Below are 26,395 nucleotides of genomic sequence, written 5' to 3' on the forward strand. Positions count from 1 at the left end.
ACTACATCAAAGCTGCAGCTCCTCTTCTACCTGAGCAGGTGAGTCCAACAGCTTTGCCAGGTGAGCAGCTGTTTCTAGCTGAGCCTGAGCTTCTACAGTCCAGGAGAGCAGACTCATGGCCTCCACAGTGGAGCACTTTGCTCCACACTGGAGCCTCCACTTCTCCATACAGCGCCCCCTGGAGGACTGAAGGAGGCCCACAGCCGAGCTCCCTACAGACCACCTCTGCATCCTGCTGGTCAAAGTCAGCTTCACACACTGAGGACCAGCTCTGGTTAGACTTCACCTCCAGTCTGCCTGAACACAGACTGGAACCATTCAGCAGCCTGACAGAGTCTGGAGACATCAGAGAAGATCAAACAGAGAGATCAGAGACAGCAGACACACAAGAAAAAGATGGCAGCAAACAACTATTCACTGATTCAACCTCAGCACAACTCAACATGACTTCATCATTAACAACAGAACACATCTTTATAACAGGAGATATGTTAGCATCATGTTTATATTTCATCTCCTCAGCGGTTATTAAAGCCGTAGCCTACTGGGATTCTCTTTTGTTGATATGTAGTATTGCCCCTGTCTTGTGGAATCTGTAAACTGAGTGCTGCTGACTCCATTAAGTAGTCAGGAAAAAAAACATGTTGGGTCTTCATCTGTAACAAAACACTGGAAAACCATATACAACAGCTGAAAGACAAGACAAAGGAAAGTACCTAAATAAAGATAAAATGTTGCTATTTGTTTGTCTGTACAAGTGAGTGACAGAGAGAGAAAGTGAGAAAGAGAAATGTGGCTGTATATGAGTTTCTGTCATGAAGCATACTACAAAATTAGGGTGAGACATTGCAACAATGAACCCAAGAGCCAGAGGCTGACAGGAAAAGACCCCAGAGGCCCTGGCCGGCCACAACCACCCAACAGTGGGGGGCTCTTTGCCTCCACTGTACCTGCACAGGTCAGTTTCAGGATTTGGTCAGTGTAATCTGATGTTGTACATTCCCTCAGAGGAGATCTGGACAGAACACAATCAGAACTGATAGACCACGCAGATTTATATGAGGAATGTCTTTCTTCTACATGAACAGCAGAGCCACAGTCCAGGTATTCACAGAAAACAGCTGCTTCTTTCAGTGTCCAGGAATCATGAGAGGCACACAATGGTCTCCACTCTCCCAGATGTTTTGCCTCCAGTGTTCCTGCACAGTGACTGGCTCCTCCCACCAGCCTGACATCACCAGGCTCTAACAGAAAGGAGAGAGTCGTCAGTAAAAAATGAATTTACTTCTGGAAATATTTAATGTTAGTGCTGATTCTGGTTGTGTGATCCTTAATTTCTCTCTGATTTCTCCTTTTACCTGTAGAACTGTGTTTTGCCCCAACCTGGACTCCTGAAGAGAAAAAAAAGAGTAAAAACTGTAAGTGTGAAGATGGAATTTGATTGGAGGTGAGATGAGGACAGTGGAGAGTTACATTTTAGTAAATTTCTGGGACTACAGATGTTGAAAAAAGTTAATAGATATACTAAAATTCATTCAGTTATATCTAACTGATACAAATCTATATATATGTCTATATATAAATCTAACTCAAAATTTGAAATGACAACTTAGAATTCATGGTTCGTTTTAATGATGATTTGCTACAACTAATATATGAACTGTAATGCAGACAGTCTCAGTACATGAGGTCAAAGATGTTTCTGTTCTTTGATTTTCATATCCTGAGATTTTATATAACCATCCACACATATGGACAGATCAGTGGTTTCTGTCACTTCTGGGAGTAAGGCAGATGGTGAGGAATAAAGTTAGACTAGAAATGTTCCATCCATGTCACAATCACAGTATGCAGGAGGGTTAAACCAGTCTCTTTTGTGGCTTCAAGACAAAACATTGTAAACTGCTCCTCCTTTGAAGTTTGTGTGTTGTACCTTTCTGACCAGTTGATTTTGTACACTCTTTCAAGATCATCGAGGTCTGTGGACCAAATGCTCCTAGCTGTCCCAGGATCCACAAAGGAAATCAGGCCTTTGCTGTTGCTGCTCCTAAACTGTCATGACCTCCCCAAAATTAGACATTTCTAAAACCTGTTTCAAAACCAACTTTTATTCTCTTCATTTGTGTGAAGGAACATATTTGATACCAAACCAGGACAAGATTGTCTAAAAATAATTTGATTGGTCAGAAAAACTAAAAGTCTGTGAAATGAAAGAGTTCAGAAGACAAGCATTTTCAGGAACATGTTCCTAATAGTATAACAGCAAATGTTTGTTCTGTTTGATTTTGTTCTGTTCACAAGCAGCTGATGCAGTCATTACAGAGCAGTCTATAAGTTTTTTTTGCAGTGGGCTAAAGTTCATTCCAGCTGGTGGAAACAGCCTTTAGGTGTGTTCAGCTGGTTGTTCAGTGTGGGCTTTAGAGAGAGATGAGATTAGTTTTGTCAGAATGGAATTATTTGAAGTGCCTCAATTCTATGCTTTATATTAACTAAAATGCCATATAACCATGTAATGTAGTATTAAGTGGACACGGCCCTGAAAATAAAGGCGTTAGACTATGTGTCCTTGGTGGGTAGAGAGCTGTAGACTCTTGCTCATGCTTGCCTGGGAGAAAGTAGATAACAGGGGACCATCTTCTGGTGGAAAGTTACTGAAACGTTGTTTAGACTAGAGAGGGACCAGCAAATTGATTGATTGTTTGATTGTAATTGATTGTTTATTCTGACAAAAAACAGGAATGGGATATTACACTGTTTTATGATGCATTATACTGCTGATTTATAAGAAATTTTGTTTTCAGAGAATCATGGTCTTATTTGTCTGAAACATACTGCACAGGAAGCCAAGATCATAACTTAGGCTCACTGAGAGAGAAAAAATGTGAATGCTTAGTATGAAGGGGGGAGAAGCTATAAGAGTGTGGGTAACTCAGACATTTTGAGATTTTCCTGTGCACATCTCCCGTCCGGACGTTTGTAATGCTCAAAGTGTTGTATGGAATAAAGAGAATTTTATTGATTAAAGTGATTGTTGATTGAGCGTTAAACACAGAGTGTTGTTCTTCCTTCAGCCCAAAGATGAAATAATTGGGGGTATTTAACAGTTTCCTTTAAAACTGGATTACAGCCTGCGTCACTCCTACATTTGTCATGAGTAAAAGCAAAGTGAGTCTGAATTATCATCACTGAATTTGAACCCATGTGACACTGCAGGAATATCAGGATACATAACTGTGAAAAGAATAAAATCTGTCCTAAATTTTCTGAAGGATCTGAACCTTTTTACTTTTCATGTGTGTGTCAGAGTCCTACCTGAGCTCCGCAGCAGCAGCAGCAGCTGCAGCATCAGCATCAGCAGGTGATCCATGTCCAGGTAGAAGTCTCCCTGTCTGCTCTTTGTTCTGATCGTCACCTGTGCCATCCTCAGTGTTTACCTGTTGCACTTTTACTCAGCTTGTTGTCTCCACTTGAACTGAGTGCAGAATCACAGACAGTTAGCTCTGATCGATGATCAGCTTCTGCCTCGATTTACTTTCTCTTTAAGTTTCATAACATTTCAGTAAAGCTGAGCTGCTGAACTCTGAGACACATCATCAATCTGTGAGGAAAACCACAGGAAAAAAGAGGTGTTACTGTTGATCCATGACATGGTCACGAGGGAATACAATGATGTGTTGATTATTGTTAAATGAGCCTGCCTAACTATTGAAAACAGTACTATGCATCAAAAAAGAGAAATGTTGCTTTGTAAGTTCACATCTGAAGATCAATGTTCATGTAAAATCCTAACTCTGTTAGGATTTTACATAAACAGAGCTCCAAAGACAGAGAGCTCCAAAGTTGTTTCTGGGATCTGCTGGAGCCACCCGCCTAGTTTGGGAGTCACTGCAGCCAATACTCCAATTAATTTTTCTTAAAACACAAACTCACAACAAAGTAGAATTTAGAGAGGAATATTTAACCAATCTACTCCCTCGGACTCAAACCGTTTTAGTAGTATTTTCTCGAGATCTTCTCTGAGCCCTTGGTATTTCTCAAGCTTCTCGTGTTCCTTCTTCCTGATGTTGCTGTCATTCAGGACCGCTACATGGATCACTATGGCCGTCTGGTTCTTTTCGCCTACCACCACTATGTCTGGTTGATTAGCCACCACCATTTTGTCCGTCTGTATCTGGAAGTCCCACAGGATCTTAGCTCGGTCATTCTCCACCACCCTAAGGGGCGTCTCCCATTTTGACCTTGGGACTTCCAGGCCGTATTCGGCACGGATGTTTCTGTACACTATGCTGGCCACTTGATTACGGCGTTCCATGTATGCCCTGCCTGCTAGCATCTTACGCCCTGCACCCTTTCCACAACCTGCACCTGGGGTCTTACTCTGTGTGATAGACCCCAGCCTCTATGGATCTTGTGCACAAAGCTTGTTCCTGTGCTGCCATGATTAGTGCCTCTGTGCTGTCTTTCAGTCCAGCTTTGTCCAGCCACTGGTAGGACTTTTGGATATCAGTCACTTCTGCTGTCTGCCGGTGGTACATACCATGTAGGGGCCTGTCCTTCCACAATGGTTCCTCATCTTTCTCCTCTTTCTTGGGTTTCTGCTGCCTGAGGTGTTCACTGAGCACGGGGTCAGTTGGGGCCATCTTACTGATGTATTTGTGGATGTTTGTTGTCTCTCCTGGACCGTGGTGCTGACACTCACCAGTCCCCAGCCTTCTTCCTTCTGCTTAGCGTACAGCCTCAGGGTGCTGGACTTGGGGTGAAACCCCCCAAGCATGGTCAGGAGTTTCCTTGTCTTGATGTCCGTGGCTTCTATCTCCTCCTTTGGCCAGCGTATTATCTCGGCAGGGTATCTGATCACGGGTAGGTGTTACCGTTCAGCTAACTTCTCAGGACTTGCCTGACCCTCTGCAGGTACTTGGTGGTTGCAGCTTTTCTAGCGACCTCTTCATGGTTCCCATTTGCCTGTGGGATCCAGAGGTACTTGTAACTGTCCTCTATGTCTGTATTGTTGCCTTCTGGTAGTTCGATCCCCTCAGTTCTGACTACCTTCCCTCTTTTTGTTATCATCCGACTTAATTTCTGCAGTCTGAACGGCATTCAAATGTTATTGCTGTATATCCTGGTGCATGGTGTGGATCAGTGAATCAATATCTCGTTCACTCTTGGCATACAGCTTGATGTCATACATGTACAGGAGGTGGCTGAGAACTGCTCCATTCCGTAGTTGGTATCTGTAGCCAGTCTTGTTAATGATCTCACTGAGGGGGTTCAGGCCTATGCAGAACAGAGAATCTCTTTGGTAGATCTTTGGTAAATCTCACTCATGAGGAGATTTTTGAAAAACAGTAAAATCCAAAAAAGGTGGAAGAGATTCTGCGATGAAGACAACAGGGGTGTATGACGTGGTCTGCCCCTTTCAACCTACAGCAGTGTTGGAACGGAGGAGAGATCGGCGATGGAATTATGACTCTTTAAACACCACAGACACAAGGAGCCCGGACCCTGATTAAAACTGACTGACAAATTACTTGTGCACATTTTTTATAACATTTAGGCAATTTCTTTACTGTGCATTAGATCCTCATTCTTCTCAGTAAGCAAAGATGATTGGACACGAACAAAAGAGGGTGAGGGAATAGCCAAGTGAGGATGCACAGTGTGAACTTGTTTCTTATTCTGATACTGGTCACATTATTTTACCATATAAAGCCCACATGGGTGACTGCTTCACACCACCCTATTCAAGCAGTTAAACAGATTGTAACTCAGGAAGTGGGGAAAGCATTCACACCAGGAGAGTCTCTCAGGTATAGGAAACTAGTTCTGCCCCAGGATGAAGGAGAGCTGTGATGTGATCTCTCAGTGGAGAGAGCTCACTCCATCCTCCCTATTCTGGTATTTTAAAGAGTAAGCAACCTAACTAATAGAGTTGCAAACTCCCAGCAAAAAATAAAAAAATAAAAAATAGGGAACCACCCTCCACCTCATGATGCTTAATCGACGTAATCAACTTTAATTTGATGCAGTGTGAAAAAAAATGCCCAGAAATAAATTATTTTTCAAGAATAATTAAATAGATTTAACATCTTTCTTCAAGAGAATTGCAGACTGCACAGATAGTATCTTCCCAAAGGAAAAAGTACTATAGCTTACTAGGGTATATTAGACTTAATAGTTACTATATACAGTAATGGACTTCTATACATTTTACATCAGATTAAAACTCTGGGTGTAAGATTCAGATAATTATTTATTAAAAGCTAGATATTTTAAATGAGAATAAGAAAGAAAAGTATGTCTTTGTGCCCCCTTTTCCCTGTTTATGCCCTATCGCACCCCCCCCCCCCCCCCCCCCCCGGCTAAACTTTGCTAGATCCGCCCCTGCACAGTTACCAGCCGTCAGCTACATAGAAAAAGATCCTGGTGTAGAAAGTAATATTAAATAAATTCTAACAACAGCTTATTAAGATAAGATAAGATAACCTTTATTAGTCCCACACGTGGGAAATTTGTTTTGTCACAGCAGGAAGTGGACAGTGCAAAAGTTATGAGTTATATTAAGCTTAAACGTGCTGCTGTTGTTCAGCCGCTGGTTTCCTCTTTCTGGCGCAAAGTGGGCCATAAACAAACAAGAAAAACGGACTTGCGACAGAAAAGCCAATCAGCTGATCATTGATCAGTTTCATGATAGAAGTAGCAGCAGGAGACGGAGGGGGAGGCAGTCGCTCCATATATCGGTTGTTAAGCTTAACGTGGGAATGCGTGGGAACACGCAGAGATGAACTTACACACTTGCCTTACTTCTCTCTGGGATAACTTCCTCGGAGATGAAATGCTGGTTTGGTAGGAGGCTACACACAGCCCTCTATCACGTGACCACATGCTATGGTTATGAGCAGAGTTACGCCATGTCGCAAGTTTTGTGAGGTGCTTTTTTGATATTTAATGGATCGGATTACATTTTTTATTTCTCTCCGATATCCGATCCAGTAATTTACGTCAGTATCGGACCGATACGATACGTAATATCGGATCGGTCCATCTCTAGTCAATAGTGTTGTCCTGTTCTAACTGCTTCAATCTATCGCCCTCTTCCTGTATCTACAACTTGGATGTTGTTTCAGGTGCTTATAAGTATTTTGTCGCTAAGCAGTGACAAAATGTTTTCATGATAGTCTGTCTGGTTTAGCAAAACTGTGGATCTATACTCTATACCTTTGTTGATGATATTGTTTTCCTGACTACATGATTGGAGTGCCTTCAGCATGAGATCACAACAACAGTGAGCTCAAGGTGTTTTATATCGTAAGATAAAGACCCTATAGCATTAGAGAGAGAAGCCCAGTAATCAGTTAGCCCCTTGTGAGCAACAAGCTACACCACATTCAACAGTCAGGCAGCTCTCCTTCCCTATTTTTTTTTTTTTTTTTTTTTTTTTTTTTGGTGTGTTGCCGGAGTTGTGGGCGGGTGGGTGCATGGGGGCCCAGCCCTGGAGCAGGGTGCCGCCGGTGCATCGAGCCACCTGGGGGGCTCTTCAACTGGTGGGGGAGATTGTCACATCTTGCAGGAGCTTTCCTCTCCTCAGGAGCTCCCTCTGCAGGAGGGGGAGATACAGGAGAGGTGGAGGAAGATCTCAGCCTGGGTGTTTATTGTCTTATGTAGTCTGGAAGATGAGTGGATGGTGGGGTGGGTGCAGTTTTCTCTGTGGTGGGGTTGGGTGGACTGTCCCGGGCTCTGTGGGGCCGGGCGGCGCTGCTGCACTGGGCCCTGGTCTGGATGGGCCTGGGCCCCCTTTCCCTGGCGGGTCGCGGAGTGTGGGGGTGCCTACTGGGGTCAGCGGGGGAGCTGGCCCCAGGGAGGGGTCACTTGCCCCTCCCTTCCTTCCCTCCCCATCTCCAGCTGCCTCCCTCTTCCCGCTCCACCACAACCACCCACACATGCAGGGCCTTGGAGTAGGGGTATGTCACCAGGGTGCAGAGGAGGCTACCCCCCCCCCCCCCCCCCCCCCCCCTGTCCCCTTCTGGCTGCCTCTGCCTCAATTTTATCCCACAACTTAGACATTCACATTACTCACACTCTCATTACACATACATATAGGATCTTGGGGGTGGGCACGATACACGGAGTCCAAAGTACCATCAGGGTGTACACCTCACCCCTGGCATCGTTGCCCACCTCTCAATTTTAAATACACATAGACATTGAGGGCTAGCAGGAGGGACCATGCGCTTACCTGCTGCTCTCTGGCAGGTAGCTCCATGCCCTCCTGGATTTTAAATGCACCTTAAAACACACATGCATCAACACTACAATGAGCGGGTGGAGGGAGGTTTGGAGTCTTCTCTCACCCCCGTTCTCTGCGACCTGCTGGAGCGGGGGGACTAGGAGGAGGAGTTGGCCGTCCGACTGCGGTCTGGAGTGTGGAGCCTCCCTGCTGCTGCGGAGTCGGGGCGGTCTGCCTCCCCCCACCGCAGGGAAAAGGGAAACACCACCTGGGTCTAGGTGCAGTTCCCCCCTCCAGGGGCGGGGGCACCTAGACCCGGTTTGTAGAGTACGCTTGGGGAGTGTGATCGTGTGTACAGCGTCTCTTTATGTCTGTCTCCACGTTGGTTGAGTGTGGAGTAAGTGCATATGAGAGCATGAGGGTGGGAATGGATGTTTGTATCTGTGTGTGCCTGTATGTCTGTGTCTATATGTCAGGTTGGGTGTCAGGCGCCACCTCTCTGGGGACATCTCAGGCCCTCCAAGGTTTGGAGGCCTATCTCCCCCTACCACCACTTCCCCTGCCAGTGGTGGACCCCCTCAGACATCGGTGCGTTGGTGGTTCTTTGTGTCCGGGGATGGGCGTCCAGGTACACACCGGCTCACTCCTTGGCGGCCGCTTATCGGGGCCTGGAGCCTGGGGCTCGCTCGGGCCACTTCGGAGGTGGGGTGCCCCCGGCCTCTCGGCCTGGGGCTCGGTCACTCAGGTGCAGCTGGCTGCCGGCGGAGCTCACGGGCACGTCACTGCAACTCCCCCTGGCTTCTGCTCCGCGGCTGCTGAGTGAGCCCTCATCTGGGACTCTCCTCAGCTCTTTCCGGGACAGTGGCGCAGCTGCCCCTCTGTTGGTCTTCCTTGGTCTCTTGTGTTCTGGGGGCCTCTGGATGTCTGGAGTTTTGATCTCCTCCACACCTGCTTCATGCCTGCTTCCCTATTTTTTTACTGCCTCACAGGTTTGTCAAAGCAATTGGTCAACAGCTGTAACGTAATGTTCTTGTGATTACAGCCTGAACAGGAAGCTCCAAGCTTGTCACTGGGGTTTCTTCTGTGTGTTAAACAAGTATGCTTTTATCCAAACCTGACTAGGTATGGTCAATTGGCACCAGCCGAACACATTTAGGAAGTTAGTGGCTACAGAGGGGTTTAACAAAGGCCGCATAATGCAAAAATATGAAATGGATGAAGAAAATATGGCTATGCATGTGCAAACTGTTTTAAAAACCAGAGAAGCTTTAAAGGACAACAATTGTACTTTACTTTCACAACCATGTTTTACTGCAATGTTTCACAATGGCAGGGTGTGATAAATTGCTCTAAAAAAACCCTCCAGTGTATTATGGAATTTAAAATAGACTTTAAAAACATATGACATCACTTTACTTTCTGCCTCTACTCACACATTTTTTATCAAAAACTTTCATGAGGTCACAAATTCAGAGTCTGTGACAGACTGAATTGATAAAAAAATCCACTTTCATTGTGGTTAATGAAGATCCAAAGTCCAGAAAACAGGGAAGAACAGCAAATGTCAGGATAAGCAACATGATGCAGAGACAGAGACTAAACAACAGGAAACAACTGCTGTCATACAAAACTCAGAACTCCAAACACCAGAAATACAAGAATCCAAAAGCAAAAAACAGAAATATTTTTTTCATTACTTAGTAGCATCACTCTTATTAAGATTGTTATTAACTGACTGTTTTTAATGAACGTGAGAATACTTACCGGAATTTTTCAGGATAAAGGTATTTATTGTGTTTTAAAGATTTCCTGAGTGTCCCTGAGCCCACGCTTGTGTGTTCTGGCCTCACAGCTGTGCAGCTGTTACTGACATGAAAGGAAATTAATGACCTACACATGAAAATACTCTGAGGTCTCTTGAGAAGGTTTGTTCTGTGCAAAGATTTTGTTTTGGAATTCAGCTTCTTTCAGCTGCACGGTCGACAAGCAGATCCACATGTTTGATTTTGGTGGAGTTAACAGTAAAAAATGTACTAAAGTTTAATCAAGTACAAACTTAGAGAATTGATGGTTATAAGTGATGGATTTAGACCTTTTATAGTTTAACATTTATAAGAATCTGACCTACTGCCATGAATTTCCTCTTACTTAATGTTTGCTTTGGTGTTCCTTTGCCTTTTTTTTCTCTGACTGCTGCAATTTAAGCCGCACAGAAGTTTAATAAGCATCAGTTTAAATATTACAAAGTAAAGTAATTAAATGCCAGTTTGTAAAAAATAGTCTACAAAAACATCAACACTGTTTCAGTAACTGTAATCTGTTGCTTCAGTCCCAGAGGAGTGATGGATTAACTGTGGGAACCATATGGGAACACAGAAACACAATTAAACCTGAAAAACAACCAAACAGTTTAAGGACTCACCCGTGGAAGGATTCAAGGAAAAGAGATCAGCAAACAGACTCAGATATTCAGAGCAGAGCTTTGTAGAGGACAGAGCTGCTTCACAGATCAGTCTTGTATTTTGTCTGTTCTGTCTCTGTCTGCACTGCTCGCTTCCTTCCTCAGACCGCTGTGCTGTGGACCTGTCTGTTTACACTGCAGCAGAAATATAAAAGCACCACCCACTGAAACTATGTGAGACGTATATAGTGTGTCATCTGAGCCTCAGCAGAACGTTTGAATGGATGGCTGTGCATTTTGCACCCCTTTCTTAAAGTATTGAGGTTCTCTGAAGGAATAGCTTCATGGTTTTATTTTTGCCTCTGATGTCAAACAGCTGCTGATGGTGCTGGTTGGAGCTCTGAGAGAAAACAAAGGCTGATCCTATGAAGGTTTCATCAGCAGGAATGAAACAGAGCATCCAAGCTGAGAAGAAAGAACACATTCAGCCTCAGCCAGTAGCAACTTTCCCTTGTTTCAGACTCTCAGCTGTCTTTCTTCCTGCTGCCTGGCACGTCCATCTTCATCATCCTTTTTCCAGTATTTCCTCCCTCCCTGCTCTGCACATGTCCAGACCCTTTCAGCCTCTCTGACTCTGAGCTGTCCCTCTGATGAACTCATATCTAAATCTTCAGCTCGCCCTTCCGTCTTTTTGTCAGTGCAACTGTCTCCAAGCCACACATCACAGCAGCTCTCACTACTGTCTGTTATGGCTCTAGCAGAGCCTGCTGTGGTGTTTGGCTGTGTGGGTGGGTCCTGCCCTCTGTCCAGCCTTTGGTACCACCTCTCTGAGCAGCTGTTTCTACTTAGCAAACATGCCAGAGAGAGAAGAGCTCCAGTGTCAGATAGTGATGGGAATTCCGGCTCTTTCTAGAGAACCGGCTCTTTCGGGTCGGCTCACTAAAAAGAGCCGGCTCTTTCAGCTCCCAACTGGCTCTTTGGGTTGTTTTGTTGTTTTAATTAATTTATTATCGACAACAATATAAAATTGTGCACCAAAGGAATTACTAATGTAAACAAATGTGGTTTTATTTATATATGTTTATATAAATATATATGGTGGCCCCTAGAGACAAAGCACGTATAAACTCCAAAACACGTTGCTAGCGTTAACTGAACTTCCAAAACAGAGCTACCTAGATCACTTAAATTACACAATTGGAAGCATATGTCTATTGTGTGTGTATTTATACACAAACACTCATATATATTCCTATACGTCCTGGCTTGTGTAGCCACTAGGTAACCAAAGCTCAACACTACCCCTAGCATCCTGGAACACCTCCATTGTGTTTTGGAATTTGTATCTGTTTTGGAGGTTTCACGTGTTTTGGAGTTTTACGTGCTTCAGAGTTTGTATTAGTTATGTGTCGGTAGCGAACCAATGCGTCTTAGAGCCGACGCATTGAAGTGAAATCTCCTTATTGGGAGCTGTGTTTTTTTGTTTTTGTTTCTTTTCCCTCTCACACTCTCTCTTGCACTTTTTGTCGCTTCACTCTGCACGTGAGCCTTGTGCTTGTGCTGAGCAGAGGGGGGAGGAGCAGTATTTACACTCGCAGTAGCACAGGAACCAGAGGTGGGACCAAGTCATTGTTTTGCAAGTCTCAAGTAAGTCTCAAGTCTTTATCCTCAAGTCTCAAGTCAAGTCTCAAGTAATGTCAGGCAAGTCAGAGTCGAGTCTCAAGTCACTGGTGTAAAAGTCCGAGTCAAGTCACAAGTCTGAAATTTTGAATTTCAAGTCCTTTCGAGTCTTTAAAAAAAAAAAAAAAAAATGGTAAATGGTCTGTATTTGTAAATGGTCTGTATTTGTATAGCGCTTTACTAGTCCCTAAGGACCCCAAAGCGCTTTACATATCCAGTCATCCACCCATTCACACACACATTCACACACTGGAAAAAAGCATGTTGCAGTTATGCTAAATGTAAATATTAGACCATGTAATTTTTAAATCTGTGTTTTTCTCAACACATGACGAAATAGTGAACTTAGAAAATATACACAAATTGTGAAATTGCACCTCTTTAAAATACAGCTCAATTAAACCTAGCTCCAAGAATAATTTTCACCGACAGTTCTGAGATAAGCTGCATGTTATTCTTGGATGCGGTTGTAGGACCGGCTTTAAAATTGCATGACAAAAATATCATACACATTAAAAAAAACTGCATCACCAACGTAGCCTGGACAACATTTGCTAGTTAGATGAAGTCAGCTATCTTTACTGACGACAGTTTACCGACGGATGGGTACAGGCCCTTGAAATGCACCGTTTAGAAAGTAAAGACCATCGTACGTATCATAAGTTTACCAGTCTCACAAATCGTCATCATAAATACACATTTGTTAACCGTTTATTAATAGGACCTTTGAGCTCAACGGTAATTAATTAGTAGTGGAAATAATTTCTGGTACCCATCACAGAAATGTAGCAGTGACAATAATATTGTATGCTGTAATCGTACTGGGCAATTAGTGATACAAAACAACTGTTTTACCCTGTGAATAAAAGTATATGTTTTTGTCAATGTACCATAATAACAGAAGTGAAACACAATATCATGTCAGGACAATTCACTATTTATGCACAATAAACAAAGGAGCATAGCGCGACAATTTCTGTTCAGCGCCAGACTTGCTTGTAACCTATATCACCAATTATGTTAAGAAAAATGACGCATTAACTACAACAGAAGACTGACCTTTGTGGAAATGCTTGGAGCAGACTAACCTGTGAGCTGGAGTGTTCTGGGACGTTATATTTGGTCTTTGAATGGCAGCAATCCAGGCCATCCGTCGCCTCTTTGTTACTTCGGAAACATGGCTCGAACAATTTCTCTTAAACGTCGTAATCCGATAACAACCGATCTCTTTACCCGTCGGCTTCCCGTGGCTGTCATGCGACCGGCTATTGCAGTTAATAATACAACAGCTTCTTGCCATTTTTGTGTTTCTTTTTATCGCTGTGTGACTGATTTCAATTGAAAGCCTGCGTGCGCTAGTACCTCTTGCCACGAGTTTCCAGAATCCTTTGCGGTTTTACCCCTGAATGACGTCACATTTCAATCTCTATATAATATGCATGTAAAATTTTATATTTGGGGTGAAATATCAATTTGAATTTGAACTCGGTTTCAAATAATGAGCTTAAGTAAAGATTTAAGTTGCAGTTATTTAAATCTTCACTCAAAGACAAGTATCTTTTACAGTGTATATATAGATGTATAATAAACAGGACACAAATATTGTTCTTTTAATATCTTTGCATTACTAAATTTGGCTCAGTGCTTACATATATGAAAATGTACGAGCTGTGAAAACTATTCCTGATAGAATGAAGAGTAGACTGATATATTAAACATTCCTTTATTGGGTGAGAAAATCAGACCATGTCATAACTGCTTTAAGTCATACAGAATAGATATCAGAGCCTTAAACAGGCTGACTTCTGCTAAATGGGTCAAACTGGGCAGAAAGTATACAAACACATAACATCCTTATAGAATATGATGTAACACTATAGATCAACTTACCTCAGAATATATAAAGCATATAAACAATTACAGCAATATGATGCAACAAACACAGCAGTGCTACTAATCCAAAATACTCAAAGCTTCATAGAACTGAAACAAACATTTATTTTTAGCTCCATTCTGCTGCTGATACATACTTTAGGTTTCTGAACATTAAACTTGTTGCTGCCTTTCATAGTGTGTAACTTGAAGGCCCTGAGTACTTTCTCCCACACTGAAAACACTGGAATGATAAAATTATTTGAATATTACCTAATAAGACTGATTCAGGACAGACAATTAGTTATTTAAACTTTCCTAGCAGTCCTTCACAAACAGGGAACAGTCTATCTATTCTCTCCATCTGTCAGCTGCTGCTGGCTCTTCCTCCTCCTCTTCCTCACACACTGCTGAGTTTGTCCTGGTGGATCATCAGGGGTGCAAAGCCTCACAGATGATGTGCAGCAGTGGGTCCCTCAGTCTGTCCTCACTCTGGACACTTGCAGTTGTCACACATGGAAATCAAAAGTTTGATAAGCTTCAGATGTGACTTTGAGGGATGCAGACCCTGAATTAGGCTGTATCCTTCGGAGCCTGCGTTTGTAGACCAATTACGTTGCAGTAATGCAACAAAGGTTGTCCCAATGTGAAGGCTGCTCCAAATGTGGCCGACAAATGCGTCCTTCATTTCCCTGAATTTGAAGGAAGAGTCGGGTGTATCCTTCATGGCCCAACCTATCCCAGAATTCATAGCACAGCCCAGCCAATTCCAGTTTCCAACAATGGTGGCAGCAACTTACTTTTAATATTACTCTTATTACTCTTTCTGGTTCACAAAATAAACTTTAAAAAAAATTTTAGGCGATGATGTAGGTGTGTAAACTTCAAATATGACTAGAGCCGGTGAGAACAGGCACATCGTTGTCAACCCCCCGTCTTTCGCTAATTAGGTTAAACATGATATACAAGTCATCTAGATAACTTAAAAAGGTTATCGTTTGGCTTTTTCTCAGTGTTTTATTTGTCCCTGAGTAAATCTGTTTGGCTGAGATTAAAGTTAGTTTAGATTAAATAAAACTTTATTAATTCACACAGCTGAATAAATGTCAAACAGAAAACTGATTAAACAGAAGTGTGAGATGGTCGAGAATTTACTCCAGTATCCTGTTATATTTTAGATAGCAAGGAGCAGACGGCTGAGTTTGTTAAACTAAACTGAGTCAGCTGGTGATGCAAATCTGAGGGCTAGACCGTCCAGTTTCACAGCCTCTCACTTCTTGTCTTCTTGGTCTGCAAAGGACCCAGCCCACTTCGACCGCAAAGGCTGGGTTCTCTGAAGGATGCGGCTGAGGTTTTGGGACACAGTCAGTCTCTGTACTGCACGTACGGCACTGTACAGCTGCTTCCTTGTGCTCTGTGTCGAGGAGGCTGCTGATCATTTAACTGTTCTGACTTCTTTTGTTTAGACCAGCTTCTAGGTAGAGTTTTATTTTGATGATGTTATTTGATTAACCATCTGCATTAGTTGAAGTATTTAATAGTTTAAAAGAAAACGCACCCAGCTTTGCTCTCTTGCTTCTTTTTTCAGACTCACTTTTTGTAACTTCCTTTTTTCTTTTGCTGCTCTCCTTCTGTCATAAGTCCCCCCCTGACACTCCACCCTGCCTCCACCTCTCTTCTTCCCCTCTTATGTTTGGATGGTTGCCCCCAGATATTTAAACTCATCTACCTTCAGCAGTAATTGACATCTCTGCGGATGTAGTGAATTTCACAATTCAACAGAAAACCCTGAAATAGTTCAAATGTTGCTCAGTTATTATAGTAGTTGACAAATGAGCTGTAACAGAGTAGCCCTTTATATTAATTATATTGGTACATGTAAAATCATCATTTTTAGAAAAGATAATTTTAGAACTGATAAAAAACATTTTCTAATATTTGTGAAAATTACTGTTTATTGCCAATTTATTTACAGTTTCTAATGAGTAAAGTAAGGGATTACTATTGCAAAAACGGTAATTAGATTACCGTTACTTTCCTGTAGGAACGCTGCGTTACTGCGTTACTAAAACCATGATTTTTTTTTTGCAAGAATGTCTCATGACAGTGACGTAAGCGAGTGCGACGTTCGTGACAAGAGCTGTGTGCAGATCAACAGTGGATCATATATCGAGTGCGGGAGAGAGTATGAGCGTGCAGCCTGCTTTACAGGTGAAAATTGAGCAAAAGGACCGCTGAGTCTTTGACTTTATTTATTTTCTGCTGTGTTTTACTTGCATCTATTTGAAAGACTGAGTGTAAACACACACACACACAAAAAAAATAATTTATGTGCTGGAATGTGCAGAAAATAGGTTTAAATGTTAAACAAATTTCTTCCAGTCAGAGAATGGTGCATATAATTAAATTTTTGCTTGATCCATAAAGTTAAAAGATTAAAACTAATAAAACAAGTTTTAAAAAAGAGACTTTTCCATTTGATTACATTTTTTATGATGGATTATGCAGAAAAAGTAGAATTGGGATGAAAGATCTATCGCTTTATCACCTATTCAGGTTGTAAATTGTGTTTTTAAAAAGTAACTAAGTAACTAAGTAATTAATTACTTTTGAAAATAAGTAATCAGTAAAGTAATGGGATTACTTTTTGGGGGAAGTAATCAGTAAGTAGTTACTGATTACTTTTTTCAAGTAACTTGACCAACACTGGTTATAACCCAAATGTGTTCTATGGTGTGACGTACAAAAAAATCAAACAAAATATTAAATATTAAATGCAGTTATTTTTTTGTCATTTAAAATTATAGTATTAAATAAAAAAGGGCTCAAGTCAGATAGATTTCTATACATTGTTATTTTCAGTTTTATTAATTTAATTAATTAATATGAATAATTTTAAACCAGGAATGCTGACCTCTGACTTTTTCCACAAATGCATGAAAAACTTTTTTTGATAATGCATAAACACATTTTTAAATTCCTTTTGTCTAAAAAATTCTTCAAAGAGTAGTTGTCAAACAGCTAACAGATCATCTGCAGAGAAATGGCTTATGTGAAGAGTTTCAGTTTCAGCTTAACCCAAAACAGCAGAAAGCAGAACACTGCTCAATAAGCTCTCTTTTCTTTTTCATGTATTGGGCACAGATATCAACAGGAATGCTCAACTACTCGGACCTTCCCTCCTCAATAGATTTTGAGGTCTTCTACAGGGTGGGCCATTTATATGGATACACCGTAATAACATGGGAATGGTTGGTGATATTAAAGTTGTGGCACATTAGTATATGTGAGGGGGCAAACTCCTCAAGATTGGTGGTGACCATGGTGACCATTTAGAAGTCGGCCATCCTGGATACAACTTTTGGTTTTTCAATAGGAAGAGGGCCATGTGACACATCAAACGTATTGGTAATGTCACAAGAAAAACAATGGTGTGCTTGGTTTCAACGTAACTTTATTCGTTCAGATCGGACAAACCCATAGACCATGGGTGTCAAACTCGAGGGCCAGTGTCCTGCAGGTTTTAGATATCACTCTGGGTCAACACACCTGAATCAAATGATTAGTTTATTACCAGGCCTCTGGAGAACATCAAGATATGTTGAGGAGGTGATTTAGCCATTTAAATCAGCTGTGTTGGATCAAGGACACATCTAAAACCTGCAGGAAACCGGCCCTCAAGGCCTGGAGTTTGACACCTGTGCCATAGACTTTTCCACAGTCAAAGAGGATGCTAGTATACATGTGCAAAACAAAAATGAGAGATCTGGATCTGCACATGAGTTATTTGAGGTGTTACAACTATACTTGGTCTAACCTGCAGCTGTGGATGTCGTGTCTTGTGGAGTGAACGTGATGTTTCACTGTAGAGGATGTAGAGATGTTTGAGTCTGAGGTTTTGATTAGAGTGACCCTGCATGGCTTTTATGAGATATTTACACCAGAAATCTCAAAAATCTCCCTGTGACTGACTGATTGAACAAGTCAAAGAGAAGAAAATAAGAATTCAATAAAATGAAAGAAAAGAATATAAAACTGTGACAGCAGGTCGGGGTTAAAGGTACAGCTCCAGTTTGTCTTTTTAGTTCCAAAAACAAAAACAAAATGAATCCAACACTTAACTTTATTGTATTTTGTATATGGATATACAGACTAATGACAAAATATGAAGGTGGTAATGTTCTGAGTGAGTCATTATTTTTCCATGACGTTCCTGTTTCCTCTCCTGGGTGCAGAGATGGGCAGTAACACATTACTGTAATCCGATTATCTTTTTCGAGTAACGAGTAAAGTAAGGGATTACTATTGCAAAAAAGGTAATTAGATCACTTTACTTTCCCGTAAGCACACTGCGTTACTGCGTTACTAAAACCATGATTTTTTTTTGCGAGAAGTCATTGCTTGACTTACCTTGTTTTTCTTGTGCTCACATATTCTCCCTACGCACTAACTAAAGTTGCATACCTACCTGGATGCTAGTCACCACTCTGGAACTTCTTCAAGTCCACAGGCTAACAATTCCTCAAATTCCTACCCTCCTGCCTACCACTGTTCTGGATCACTGGATTTACCAGGTTGGACACTCTCCGCTTACACCTGTTACTGGACACTCACCCGGTCCTCTGCACCTCCCCTCAAACCTTAGCGTTCCACCTGCTATGTAAGCCATTATACCATCTGTCTCTCCATTTACTCTCCACCTTCCCAGCCCATTACTAATCAACCTCTCCCTTTGTTCACAGTGCACCTGAGAGTTGTTCTAGCAAGCTCCTTCCTATGTTTTCTTTCTCTTGTGTTAGCTAAACAAAGAGTCTTGAAAAAACCTTACCATTGCTCCCTGTACCTGTACCTGCATTTGGGTCTACATCTATGTACTGGCCTCCGGGCCCCCTAAGAAATGTAGAGCGTATGATCTTTTTTCTTCCTCATCAAACACTCGTGTCCTGTGGAAGAAGAGATCTCAGTCATCAGGGCAGAAATGTTTATGAAAGGTAATCACTCAGAAATACTTTGCACTGTGTTGGGTGTGTAATCAGGCAGCGGAGGCGACGTCTGGGTTCAACACTTTATTTTAGGCTTTACAGCGGAGCTCCATCTTGTTCTCGCTCTCTACTTTCTTCTTCTCCTCTTTCTCTTACCCAGCCTCATTAGCGACACCCCTGGTCTGACAGGGTAACAGCATGTACTAATTTTCTTCCCTTATTATAGAACCTTGTAACACAACATCTCCCCCTTTTCTCAAATAATACTCTTTCCCTTGTAGCACAACATGAACCATTCGACAGCCTTTACTTTTGAGGGAATTAGTAACTTCAGAACAGTATTATATATATCCTGATAAAAGAACTGTAATGGCAAAGTAAACGTGCCCCGGATCAACCCTGAATCAACAGTAACAACCATGTGCCCTCTTCTCAGCTTATCAGAAGTCACAGCTGGAATTAAAGATAACTAATGAAACTCAAATGCACTTTCCCTTCACAGTCATTTCTCACATCTGCATATTTCTCCTTTCTTTTTACCTCTGAACTATTTCATAACAAAGTCTTTTGTCCATCTTGGTGGTTGTCTGTCCCTCTGCAGTGTGGGACGTGTAGCAGTCTGTGCTGAGCTGATGTTTTCTGTCTCTGTATCAGCTCTTTGTGTGTGTTTTGAGTTCTCTGGGACAAGTGAGAGACGTGCTGCATTCCATCTTCTCCCATCGCTGAGGATGAAAGAACTCTCACCCGTCTGCTGCTGTACCTCCAGCGGCTTGGTGTATTGTGGCTCTCCTTTTCCCACATGGAATGGCTTTCGTACTCTCACTGACGCACCCACAGTCACTTTAGTAGGTTTAGCACCTCTCTTTCTGTCTGTATAAAGTGCACTTCTTTTCTGTGTCAATGTCACTTTGGATCTGATGTGGTCATATTGTCCAGCATCCTTTGGTGGTGGCAGAATGTTGAGTTTAGTCCGCATGGCTCTTCCTCTGAGGAGCTGGAAAGGGGACTCACCGGTTGTAGCGTGGGGAGTCGCTCGATAACTTTGAAGCAGTTCTGTAACCACAGTTTTCCATGGTCGCTGAGTAGCTTGTGCTGTCTGTATGGAGTCCTTCAGTACTCTATTAAAGCACTCCACACATCCATTTGCTTGAGGATGATAAACGCTTGTCCTGATGTGTTTTATGCCCCTTTCAGCGAGAAACTCAGCAAAGGCAGCTGAGGTGAACTGTGGACCATTATCAGTTGTAATTTCATGAGGGTTTCCTTCACGGGCGAAAATGGAAGTCAGGAATGCAATCACTGTCGCAGTTGAGGCGTTTGGTGTGAATGCGACTTCAGGCCACTTACTGAAATAGTCAACTAGTGTGATGGCAAACCTGCAGTCATAGGTTCCTTGTTCAAACGGACCAACAATGTCGACAGCAACATGTTGAAACGGACCCTCTGGGAATTTGATGGGTTGTAACGGTGCAGGTGAAACAGCTGCAGTCTTGTCACACGATTGGCAGGTTGTGCATGTGGACAATATTTCGTGGACCAGTTCATCCATGTTTGGCCACCAATACAGATCTCTCAGGCGTTGTTTGGTTCGGACCATGCCTTGATGTCCTTCATGGGCTAGGTGCACTACTTTTCCTCGCAGAGATTTGGGAACAATCAGCCGTGTTCCTCTAAATATCAGCGGTGACTCTGCTGCCAGTTCATGTCGGACCAGGAAGTAGGGTTTGACATCATCTGGTAAGGATTTTCTTACTTTCGGCCAGCCCGAAAGAACGATCTGTCTTAGTTTTGTTAATTCAGGACAGTCTTCACATTCTGCTCTGAAGTCAGCCAGTGGAAGCGCTGTTAGCTGAGGAGAAATAAGATGAGGATGAATAAGATGGCGCCGGTGAGGTCGGCTGCCGTCACGACTGCTCCGACCACTTTTTCTTTGTCTTTGTTTTTTAAGTTAGTTTTCAGCGTTTCTAAATCGGCAAAATCATCACCATTGGGTACATTAGGTATGACAGTGACACTCTTGTTTCTGTTGGTATACAATGTACTCACAATTCGAAGTTTTTAACTCCGGATCCGAGCTGGCCGAGTGAGATCTCGAGGGAGAACAAAGGGAAGCGGCGGCGGCCTAGAGGGAAGCGAGCCGGCGTCAGGAACAGGCTGAGAGCTCATGCACACCGCACACCTCTGCCTAGCATCCTGCTCGCCAACGTCCAGTCACTGGAGAACAAGCTTGACGACCTCAGGGCCAGGGTAAAGTTCCAGAGAGACATTCGGGACTGCAATCTCCTCTGCTTCACCGAGACATGGCTGAACCCAGCGGTGCTGGACCACGCCATCCAGCCGGCCGAGTTCTTCTCGGTTCACCGCATGGACAGGACACGAACTCGGGGAAGTCAAGGGGAGGCGGCGTGTGTTTAATGGTGAACAACAACTGGTGCAACAGTGCGAACGTTGTTCCTCTCACACGCTCCTGCACACCAAATCTGGAACTACTGTCCATCATGTGTCGTCCTTTTTATCTACCTCGGGAATTTACATCGGTCATTGTAAGTGCCGTTTATATTCCACCACAAGCGGACACGGTCACCGCCTTATGCGAGCTGCATGAGGCACTCACACAGCACCAGACACAACACCGGGACGCTGCGCTTATTGTGACGGGGGACTTTAATAGCGCCAACCTCAAACGCGCAGCGCCGAACTTTTATCAACACATCACCTGCCCCACCAGGGGTGAAAGGACACTGGACCACTGCTACACTACGGTCAAGGACGGCTACAAGGCACAATCCCGCCCCCCGTTTGGCAAATCTGATCACGCCGCCATCTTCCTCATGCCAAAATACAAACAAAGGCTGAAACAGGAAGTTCCGGTTCAGAGGAAGGTCGCGCGCTGGACGGATCAATCGGTGGCCGCGTTACAGGACGCACTCGATGACGCAGACTGGGGCATGTTCAGAAACAGCTCCGACGATGACGTCAACGTGTTTACGGAAGCGGTTGTGGGATTCATCGGGAAACTAGCGGATGATACCGTGGAGACAAAGACTATCACAACGTTTCCCAACCAGAAGCCGTGGGTGGATAAAACCATCCGCGACGCTCTGAGATCCCGCACCGCTGCCTACAACACGGGACTCATGACGGGGGACATGGACCCGTACAAAGCCGCGTCATATAACGTGCGGAGGGCGGTGAAAGAGGCGAAGCAGCGCTACGGGAGGAAACTAGAGTCACAACTCCAACAGAGTGACTCTAGGAGCCTGTGGCGGGGACTAAGGACAATAACGGACTATAAAGCACCAACAACCGGTATGACGAACGCGGCCGTGACTCTGGCAGACGAGCTGAACACTTTCTATGCTCGCTTCGAGGCTGCAGCTAAGGTCTCCAACAATGCTAGTGTTAGCGGCGCTAACGGCTGCAGACAGGAAGATACTGCCAGCACCGGAAACGTGCTCGTCATCTCCGAGCATGAAGTAAGGAGAGCCTTCAAGAGAGTGAACACCAGGAAAGCAGCAGGACCAGACGGCATCCCAGGTCGTATCCTAAGAGACTGCGCATACCAGCTAGCTCCTGTGTTCACTGAGATATTCAACATCTCTCTATCTCAGTCGGTGATCCCCACATGCTTCAAAGAGTCCATCATTGTTCCTGTCCCGAAGAAACCCCACCCTGCTTCTCTCAATGACTATCGCCCTGTAGCCCTCACCTCAGTAGTGATGAAGTGCTTTGAACGCCTGGTCAGAGACTTCATCATTTCATCATTTCTTCACTACCAGACACACTGGACCCACTACAGTTCGCTTACCGTCCAAATCGTTCCACAGACGATGCCATCTCTCATCTCCTCCACACATCACTCACTCACTTGGACACTAGAAGGGGGAATTATGTTAAAATGCTCTTCATAGACTACAGCTCTGCATTTAACACCATAATTCCCTCCACACTCACCACCAAGCTGGAGCATCTGGGACTCAGCTCATCTATGTGTCAGTGGATCTCCAACTTCCTAACTGGCAGACCACAGGCAGTAAGGATGGGCGGACATGTCTCAGCCTCCACCACTCTCAGCACTGGAGCCCCCCAGGGGTGTGTTCTGAGCCCCCTGCTGTACTCTTTGTACACATATGACTGTGTGGCCACTACCAGCTCCACCACCATCATCAAGTTTGCTGACGACACCGTCGTGGTGGGCCTGATCTCTGATAACAACGAGACGGCCTACCTGAAGGAGATTAGGAATCTGGAGAACTGGTGCCAGAGGAACAACCTCCTTCTAAACGTCAGTAAGACAAAGGAGCTGATAGTGGACTTCAGCACTAAGCAGGAGAGGAACTACCAGACCCCCGTCATCAACGAGTGCCCAGTGGAGAGAGTGGACAGCTTCAAATACCTCGGAGTTCACATCACGCAGGACCTGTCATGGTCCTGTCACATCAACACCATGGTGAAAAAGGCCCGACAGCGTCTCTACCACCTCAGACGCTTGAGAGACTTCCAACTGCCCTCCAAGGTGCTCAGGAACTTTTACTCGTGCACCATAGAGAGCATCCTGGCGGGAAACATCTTAACCTGGTTCGGGAACAGCACCATGCAGGACAGACGAGCTCTACAGAGGGTTGTGCGGTCAGCTGAGCGCACCATCCGCTCCGAGCTCCCTGACCTGCACTCAGTCTACAGCAGGCGGTGCTGGACCAAGGCCAGGAAGATCGTGAAGGACCTCAGCCATCCCAACAACAGACTGTTCTCTCTGTTGAGGTCAGGAAAGCGATTCCGCTCCCTGAAGACCAACACAGAGAGACTGAGGAGGAGCTTCTTCCCGCAGGCGATACGGTCTCTCAATCACACCACCTCACAGTACTGACCCACACATATGGTTCTTACACACACACTGGACTTTCTGGACTTTGGTTTTGCACAACACTGGTCACTATATTCTTCATTTCCGGTTAATACTTGTACAGCTGCTGTTATTGTGTATATATTTATTTATATTTATATTTCTTCATACATTCTTATATAGTTCTATATTGTGTATTGTGTATTTTGTTGTACAGTTATTTTATTTTCAACTTTAATTTATATATTTTATCTTATTCTTCCCAGTTAAATTTACCCTTCATTCTAATTTGTGTTGTACAGTTATTTCATTTTTAACCTTAATTTATATTTTATTCCTTCCTAGTTAAATTTACCCTTTTTAATTTTTCATATTTATTTCCTATCTTATTCATAGCCTTTTCCTTTTTTGTTTTCTTTAGGTCACGAGCAGTTGTCCAAGCATTTCACTACATATCGTACTGTGTATGACTGTGTACGTGACAAATAAAATTTGAATTTTCAGCAATCTCTGTGATTAAGTCCTGTTCAGAGTCTTCACTTGTGTTTGTGGTATGCAGGGGAACACGGGACATACAGTCAGCTATAACATTTTGGCTTCCTGGACGGTACTCTAAGTCATACTGGAAACACATCAGTCTGGCTGACCAACGTGCTATCCTCATGCCAGCTCTGTTCATCCCCTTAGTGCTTAACAGGGTGGTGAGGGCCTGGTGATCAGTTCTCAGAGTAAATCTCCGTCCCCATATGTACGTCCTACATCTTTCAACGGCCCATACGCAGGCGAGGGCTTCTTTTTCAATTGTTGAATATTTCCTCTCGGCTGGGGACAGGGTGCGGGAGCCAAAAGCAACAGCACGTTCCTCATTGTTTGAGTTGATCTGGGTCAGAACAGCTCCAAGACCATAATCTGACGCATCAGTGGTGATGAACGTTGGCAGATTTGGGTTGAAGATTGCCAGTGCTGGGCTTTTTAGTAGCATTTCCTTCAGTTTGTTGAAGCTTTCATTTGCTGTATCAGTCCATTGAAGTTCAGCTGTCTGACTTGTCCGAAGTAACTCACGGAGTGGTTCAACCACAGTTGCATAGTTTGCTAGGAATTTGCTGAACCACGAAGTCAAGCCTAAGAAGGAACGAAGAGCAGCCATGTCCTGTGGTGCAGGGGCTTTGGCAATGGCAGTCAGGTGGTCTGGGCTGGGGCTCAGGCCATCCTTGGAAATGACGTGTCCCAAGAACAGAATAGATGTCTGTCCAAATGAACTTTTGTTGAAGTTGATCTGCAGACCGACATCCTTCAGGCGTTGGAGGACAGCCTGTAACCGTTCATCATGCTCTTCTCTGGAATGTCCATACACTATTATGTCATCCAAGTAGTTCTGTACTCCTGTCTGGTCTTTTAGGACTGTTTGCATCATCTTTTGGAAGGCAGAAGGGGCTGAAGCAAGTCCAAATGGAACTCGGGTAAACCGGAAGAGTCCTTCATGGGTTATGAATGCTGTGAGGCTTCGGCTATCAGGGTGAAGAGGCAGTTGGTGATAAGCTGAACTTAAATCAATCTGGCTAAAATGTGTAGCCCCAGCCAGCTGTGCGAACAAATCCTCCATGTGAGGAAGAGGGTAACAGTCCATGATCACACTCTTGTTAGGTTCACGCAGATCCACACAAAGTCTTAAGTCTCCCTTACTTTTTCTTCCAACCACCAGAGGACTCACCCATTCAGCTGCATCCACTGGTTCGATGATGCCTGCTTGGAGTAGACGTTTCAATTCAGCTGACACCTCCTCACGTATGCTGAGTGGTAGACGCCGCAGTTTTTGACGAACTGGCTGTACTGTCTTGTTCACTTGAACTTTGTGGATAAACCCTTTAACAGCTCCGAGATGATGGGAAGAAGAGGAATCAATGTTATTCACCATGCATGTTTGTTTACTGGCTGGTGCTCCTCTTGCAGGATCCTCTCCTTTGTTGATGACTTTTCCAGCAATGATATCAATGTTAAGTGCTTTAATTAAGTCCAACCCCAGCAACGGTGATCCATCTTTAACTATGAAGAATGATCCTGGCACTTTTCTGTCATTGTTTGCAACCCTCACTGAAGCCTGTAGGCAGCCAATGACAGGCAAGTCACCTTTTGCATAAGTGACAAGCTTAACTTTCGGTTCAGTCAAAGCGCAGGGTGCAAAATGTTCTTTGTAGATGGCTTCTGGGAGGATAGATACTGAAGCTCCTGTATCCACAATTAACTCCAGAACCTGAGAGTTTCCCTGTGGTGTTTCAATGTTCATTTTGCATGTAATCTTATCACATGCTGCAGTCATCAGTTTGTGATCATTGACACATAAAACTGTGAACTCAGGAACAACTACTTCCCTGACCACTGCTACAGCTGATTTA

At 43.7% G+C, this 26,395-nt stretch overlaps 1 protein-coding gene across 3 annotated transcripts in view; it reads right to left on the minus strand.

Moving 5' to 3' along the window:
* The window catches only part of LOC101474785 (scavenger receptor cysteine-rich type 1 protein M130), a 60,357-nt gene extending 48,998 nt beyond the window's left edge, over nt 1–11,359 (minus strand). For 2 of the 3 annotated variants that reach the window (XM_076886230.1, XM_076886228.1), the window contains exons 1-5: nt 10,647–11,359; nt 3,313–3,598; nt 1,359–1,391; nt 951–1,244; nt 31–336 (exon numbers count right to left, since the gene is read on the minus strand). In XM_076886230.1, coding sequence (XP_076742345.1) covers nt 31–336; nt 951–1,244; nt 1,359–1,391; nt 3,313–3,421 — 742 coding nt within the window. In that variant the 5' untranslated portion in view covers nt 3,422–3,598; nt 10,647–11,359. The remainder of the gene's footprint in view (nt 1–30; nt 337–950; nt 1,245–1,358; nt 1,392–3,312; nt 3,599–10,646) is intronic. The other variant, XM_076886229.1, reaches the window with a different exon arrangement.
* Between the last annotated feature and the right edge of the window lie 15,036 nt (nt 11,360–26,395).

The sequence above is a fragment of the Maylandia zebra genome, linkage group LG7, assembly GCF_041146795.1.
Source record: "Maylandia zebra isolate NMK-2024a linkage group LG7, Mzebra_GT3a, whole genome shotgun sequence".
NCBI lineage: Eukaryota > Metazoa > Chordata > Actinopteri > Cichliformes > Cichlidae > Maylandia > Maylandia zebra.